Source organism: Prunus persica, chromosome G3 (assembly GCF_000346465.2).
Source record: "Prunus persica cultivar Lovell chromosome G3, Prunus_persica_NCBIv2, whole genome shotgun sequence".
Lineage (NCBI taxonomy): Eukaryota > Viridiplantae > Streptophyta > Magnoliopsida > Rosales > Rosaceae > Prunus > Prunus persica.
The window spans coordinates 23,326,477-23,333,539 of record NC_034011.1 but is presented as its reverse complement, the minus strand read 5'-3'; the positions used below and the strand labels follow the sequence as shown (position 1 = coordinate 23,333,539).

General features: G+C 37.8%; 2 protein-coding genes across 2 annotated transcripts; both read left to right on the top strand.

Annotated features, from left to right (window-relative positions):
* On the top strand, positions 2,117-3,372 carry LOC18783402 (probable carboxylesterase 17). Its single transcript, XM_007217556.2, has one exon. The coding sequence runs from the start codon at positions 2,166-2,168 to the stop codon at positions 3,213-3,215; it is 1,050 nt and encodes a 349-aa protein (XP_007217618.2). The 5' UTR covers positions 2,117-2,165; the 3' UTR covers positions 3,216-3,372.
* On the top strand, positions 4,378-5,763 carry LOC18784261 (F-box protein CPR30). Its single transcript, XM_007216696.1, has one exon. It carries the CDS (start codon positions 4,378-4,380, stop codon positions 5,761-5,763), a length of 1,386 nt encoding a protein of 461 aa, XP_007216758.1.

Below are 7,063 nucleotides of genomic sequence, written 5' to 3'. Positions count from 1 at the left end.
TTAAGACATGACTTGGCTGAATATTTCCGATTCCAAAGTGTTTCTCATCTGTTTTTCGGTAGAAATTTATGTACCTTCCATTAAAAGCCCTTTAAAAATTTTAGTAAACCATGGTAGAAGATTGTGTTTACCATTTTCCAATGTTATGTACAATCAAGATATGAAGAAGAGCTATTCCATATCAATAAATAACTTTGTAAATCGATATTTTCTAAAATAATTAACATGTACTTTTCTTATGAGTTGATCATCCGTACTTTATATAAAGTCAATGGTACGATAAAGTATGGATTAGCAAAATATTCACGATTCCATAAGTGTTCTTAATCTTATACTGTACACATCACATCAACATTTTGAGTTCAAATGAAGGCACTAGCCCAATTTTTATTCCCATCCCTCTGCATCCATAGCTTTGCTTTCTAGTTAGAGAGAGACGCATTAACTTAAAGCACCGATGGTGAGACAGTTGGGGTTGATTTTTGGTACTCATGATGAGAATTATATGTTGAAAGCATTTGGTCTAATAAGAGCCCATGACATAGAATTTATCAGTATCCAGCCCCTTGTACCCTCATGCATGGTGGAGTAGTCAAAAAGGAGGAATAAAAGAGAGAATAATTCTAAGATAAAGATGGCTTTGGCTGGTACTGTGGGCAACCCCATTTGCAAATCCATGGGGATTGAAAGATTTTCCTTCTGTTTGGGATTCGAGGATGAAAGAATCAAAAACTTTTACCTCCATAATGCATGTGACTTATGAACAGTGAGGAGAATACGACTAGACTTCTGATATATATGCATATAGGATTGGATTTGCTGAGGTATCTTGATATATGACTCAGTTCAGTGGATTGGAAGATTTTCAGGTTTCAGTAAATCTATCAAGGTTGAATTTGGTGGTACATAATCTTCTGAATACAACCGACTTAATGTCGAATTTAAGACACGTTTCATGATCTAGTATAGTTTTATCTGTTCTGCAGTGAACCAGTCCTAAATAATCTGCAGATATCATCATTGGATAGCATCATGCATGAGATAGGCTTTATGTGAAAGTCTAATAATACTAATGAAACCTTTGTTGAAGAATAATGACGGGCCAAAAGATGGACGGAAGGCAAATATTCCAAAGGCAAGTACAACACAAAGAACAAAATCTAATTTCAAGAATCTACTTCCATTTTTGTTCTCTTTACTCCTTTTTTTTTTTTTTCCTTTTTTGGGACAACTTGTGCGGGACAGGTACAAATGTACGTGTTCTAGTTCTGTGGCTGCAGAGAACAACAAGTAGTCCAAAATTTCATATCTAAACCATAATCCTTATTAGGGGAGAAACAAGAACTTCATCAGCTCCGTAATCAGTGATTAATTGCATGAAATCTCATCAGTCTTAGGATTGTTAATTATTCAGTCTCGGATGTTTTTGTTTTTTCTGCTAACCCCAGTAGAGAATTTGAATATAAAGAGTCAAAAAGCAACTGAGAAGATAATAAAATATCTGAAGAATAAAGTTGACTGTCCATTTGCAAGTCCTTAGAGTTTTAAGAATATTCATTAATCCAGAATCAAAAAGCACTGTCGGCAGGCAACTCTCCACTAGCAAACCACCAGAGATTTTCAGAAGAGGGTTAGTCATAATGCTTTGCATAACCTTACACATCACTTGCTGCATTAGACTTAAATTTGTTGTTTCTGCTGATCATGTCTGTGAGATGAATATTGCTTCGATTTATAGATAATGTTCCAAGAAAAGAAAATTTACCGAGGAAAACGATAATGCTTCAATCAAATCAACAAGAAGAAAATGCCAACAGAATATTTGGAAAGGACAAACTAGGAGGGGATGAGCAGCCCTCGTGATAAGTTTTATGTGTTGACTTCAATTTCGTTATCTTCTCACTGCTTGACCTTAATTATTGATTGTGAGGGGTGACCAGGAGATGTTTTAGACAAGTTGCTGCATGACAGCATATGCTGAGTTCAGATGCCACTTGTCAGATAAAAAGAAAGGGAAGCTTTCTTCCACAATGAACTAGAGCCTCTCTCTTTGGCCATAAGGTTCTCATTTTCTATATAAAGAGCATGCAAGGCAAATCATAATCACATCCACACCACAGAGGCCACAAGCCCACAGAACTATATTCTACTATTCCATACATCGCATGAAATTTAGAAGAATGTCAACCATTTCTCTTGATCCAAGGCTTAACCTCCAAGCCATTAAGAACCCTCCTAACCAACATGGAGTTGTTCTTGAAGAAATTGAAGGTCTCCTCAGAGTTCACAAAGACGGAAACATCGAAAGGCCTCCAATTATCCCCAGTGTCCCAAGCACTCTGGCACTACCACATGGTGTCACAGCCAAAGACGTTGTCATTGACAAATTTACCAACTTATGGGCCCGTATTTATGTTCCAAGCCACCCCGGAAACCTCCCCGTGCTTGTCTACTTTCACGGTGGTGGATTCTGTGTTGGCTCTGCTGCTTGGAGCTGTTACCATGACTTCTTGGCCAACCTTGCTTGCAAAGCAAGTTGTGTCATCATCTCTGTGAATTACCGTTTAGCCCCAGAAAACCGTCTCCCTGCTGCTTATGACGACGGATTCAAAACTCTTATGTGGGTGAAACAACAAGCTATGAGTGAGCCTAGTGAGCAAAGATGGTGGTTAAGTAGGTGCAGCTTGTCAAGCTTGTTCATAGTTGGTGACAGTGCAGGGGCTAACATAGCCTACAATGTCACCACACAATTAGTCTCCCGTGACCCCTCCAGTTTAAGACCTTTGACTTTGAGTCTCAAGGGCACCATCTTGATCCAACCTTTCTTTGGAGGAGAGGCTCGTACTTGGTCCGAGAAATATGCAACTCAGCCACCAACCTCTGCACTAACTCTGTCGAATTCCGACGTGTATTGGCGATTGGCTCTGCCGTTAGGGGCCAACAAAGACCATCCATGGTGCAACCCTCTGGCAAACGGCGTGACCAAGCTGCGTGATTTAAGGCTCCCGGCCATAATGGTGTGCATATCCGAACTGGATATATTGAAGGATAGGAATTTGGAGGTCGGCAATGCCTTGAGTAGCTTGGGGAAAAGGGTGGAGACAACAATGTACGAAGGAGTTGGACATGCCTTCCAAGTTATGCAGAACTCTCAGCTCTCCTATTCCCGGACCCAAGATTTAATCTCTCACATCAAGGCCTTCATCAACCAATAGAGTATTTGTGTTTTTTATTTTTCCTTTTACTTTGATATTTTAGGGTATTTTGTATGTATATAGTTACGCTAAAACTTAATATTTTGATACCTGTTAAATGCTAATGAATCAAAAAGTCTGTTATTATTTTGTTATGCATTATTATGTGTTTCTTTTCATGAACTTTATCCAGATGTGTATTATATTATCTTGCATAAACTATCTATTTTATATTACTCCCGATAAAAATAATAGAAATTCAGCATGTTTGGTATTCTATCCAACTTTGTAAATTTAAAAACAGAATTTGAGTATAAAATTCAAAAAATCTGTTTTAATCGAAGTTTAAAAAAAGAACTTCTTGTTTTTTAAGAAAAATAAAAGCTTTTGAATTCCTACTTAAATAGGATACCAAACACGACCTCAATTACTTTAATGCGTTTGGATAAAGGAATTCTAATTTTCATAGAATTTGTAAATGAGAATTTGTAATTACAACATTTGAAATTACGTCAATTCCAAATTTCAGTGTTTGGATATCTTGTATATAAAATTTAGGAAATGACAGAAATTACAATTTCCCATATTTGGATAATCATAGAAGGAATTTTAAAATTGTGATTCGCAGAGAATAAAACCGTCTCTATCTCCCCTTCGAAAGTCAATACAACATAAGAACGAGTAAAACAAGATAAAGAATCCCCTTCATTCTTTGAACTTGGCAGCTTCTATGAGTTGAAGAAAAAGACGCTTGCATTTGACTCTTCAGCCAAAGTTGAATTAACCTAAAGCATGCAATTGTAAAGCTAGTAACATTCAAATCCCTTAATAATAATAAATCATAATCGACTATTGTTATTACTCAAAATTGTAATCAATATAAAATCATCTATATTACTCAAAAGACAAGCGTAACAGTAAATCAAAACAAAAATCCAATCATTCCAACTACTATTTAAGGTACTTGTTATAAATAAAAATAATTAATAAAAATTGACGAGGATAGAATAGAAGTCTCCTATTCATGGTAGGAAAATAGATCGTCAAACCTCTCTTTATGTATAAACCCAACTCTTCAATTCCACAACACATGACCCATCAGACGACACATTCCCTCTCCTTCTCTTGTTTTGTTTCTGATCGTGGATGCTTTAGGAAGGAAGGAGGCTAGCTAGCTAGGACTATGGAGGAGGCATCGATGCCGCTGAGGAGCAAGAAGAGAATGATGAAGCAATTGCAATGCAGCGAGAGAACAACGCAGTTGGTGGAGCTCCCATTGGATATACTCCTGAACATCCTTTCGAGGCTGCCCACAAGATCACTGTTTTCTTTGCTTTGTGTCTCTAAGACCTTGCGCAGCTTAATCGACTGCCCATCTTTTGCTCACGAGCATTCACAATATATTGCTACCACCAATTATGAAGATTTGGACCCGTCTCACGTTATGGTTCTTACCAACTCCCAATTAATCACCTTGCGAGCTTTAAATCCATTGTCGCCCTTTAGCGAATTTGCATTCGACATTTCCAACTCCCTTAGAAACGGATTCAATCTAAAGCTTGTTTCGTACGGCTTGCTTTTGTTTAACAAGAAAGAGTCAACAACAAATGATCAAGCCCTACTCCTCCTAGTCAATCCTCTCATGGGAGAAGTTCTAAACCTCCCACCACCACCAACCACCATTTTCTATGAAGCCCTGCCGCCACGCTGGAACTATGAGTTGTATGGTATGGGATACGATGCCATGACTAGCAGCCACAAGATTGTTCGTCTTTCTAGACCCGGCCCAAAACACGACCTGGTGGCCCAAATTTATGAGCTGGGCACAGGCTCCTCATCGTCATGGAGACAAATATCCTCAGTTCCTCCACCTTCTTGTTGTCTAAGCAGCAAAAACTGTGTGTCTGCATATGGAAACATGCACTGGCTAGTTAATGGTTTCTCTTCTGATCTTGAATTCAGAATACTTTCTTTTGACTTCAAAAGGGAAGAGTTCGAATGGACTCCTCATACCAACTTGCCAGACTTCGGTAAGCGTTCTGTTCTTCACCTGATTAATTTCAGAGGACGTCTCGCCATTGTTGATGTTACGGCAATTTCATCACCTAAAAACAGTCATCACCATGACCAAATTGAGATATGGGTGATGAAAAGTTACAAAAACTTCACGTGGGAAAAAAAGTACGCAGTAGAAATCGATCTTCATCCTTGTTGCATGAAATCATGGGAGACTCCTTTTCGTTTCCATGGTGTTGGGCCTGGTTCTGTAGGTGCTTGGGAACATGGCATCTTTCTCAGAGATATTACTTCGACAAAATCTAAAAATATGGTGGTTTTTTTGGATGTGGATAGTGGCGGCATCAGAGCCGTACAAGTTGGATCATCTTCAATGAGCGATTGTGATGATCTTATGCCCATCAATGTGTTCAGTTATACCGGAGGCTATATTTCTCTAAGAAAATATGGTGATTTGATGGAAGCAGAGACAGGGGAGAGAAATTTCTTCTCTGTGGGGAAGATGATGCAGAGGTCAATGTTGACAAGGTATTGTTTTGAAGTACGTGTGTAGAAGGAGGGCTGAGAAGTAACAGAAAGGTTTAACTGAGACTAAACTTGTATTGATTATTGATTATGATATGTACTTAATGAATATCATTTTATTATATCTTGCTATGCTTATTTTGTTGAGCAACACCAAACTGTTTTGGTTACTTATTTGAGAAGCCTGAACTGAGTTTTGCTCTTCAAAGGTTGATGATTTGTTCAACTGCACATACCACTGCTTATTGAAGAGGTTAATTATTGATTGTCAGATTATGCAAGCCGATCGACCCTAATTAGAATTTAATTAGAACTCATGTCACTACTTCACTTGCATTCGATTTAAGATATGATTGCAAGTCAAAGCGATAAAAGGAAAGGATAAAAAACGTGGTCCAATGTCATATGTTCGATTCCTCCTTCCAATATCGCTTCTTTAAAAAAGACAACCACCACAACTAACTTTGAATAAAGAAAGAAACCAATTACTTGTTGTTACTTCATAACCCAAAACAAAAAAATCTAATTAATAAATTGGAATTTGAAGTCTATGGTAAAGCTCAAGGTAAAATCAATTACTTGATGTTACTTTTTGGTGTTCAAATTAAAAGACTGAATCACTGCTCTGGCCAACTGGTCTAACTCACGTATGCAAATAATGCCTAATTGTTATGAGAGGTTGTGTTATAAGAAAATTGATAAGTATTTTAAAAGTCTATTAAACCTGTTGATTTTAAAAAGGAGTATATAGTTGTCATTTGTTAAAAACCAAAATTAAATATTAATGGGTGTCCAGAGAAAGCCCTTGGGTGTGAATAAAGTCCCTGAAATTAGAACTTTCCAACGTGGGCATGGCTTTACTAATAATGGAGGCCTTTGGGCCCAACCCATATTAAGCACAGACGACACAATCAGATTTTCTCTCTCACTCTGCAGAGACGACACAATTTTTTATTGGGGAGATGATGCAGAGGTCAATGTTGCCAAGGTAATTTTTATCGGGGAGATGATGCAGAGGTCAATGCTGCCAAACTGTTTTGGTTACTAATTTTCGTCTCTTCACTGAACTGGAGGTCTCGAGACGCAGACTTCACTAGACTCTGCGGATTTGAGAAGCCTGAATTGAATTTTTCTCTTCAAACGTTGATGATTTGTTGAAACTGCACATGCCACTACTTACTGAACAGGTTAATTATTGATGGTTAGCTTAGTCAAAAGACAAGATTGATGGTCAGATTATGAATGCAAGCTACCCTTAGAACTTAATTAGAACCCATGTTACTACTTGCATTCAATTTAAGATATGAATGAATGCAAGTAGAAGCGCA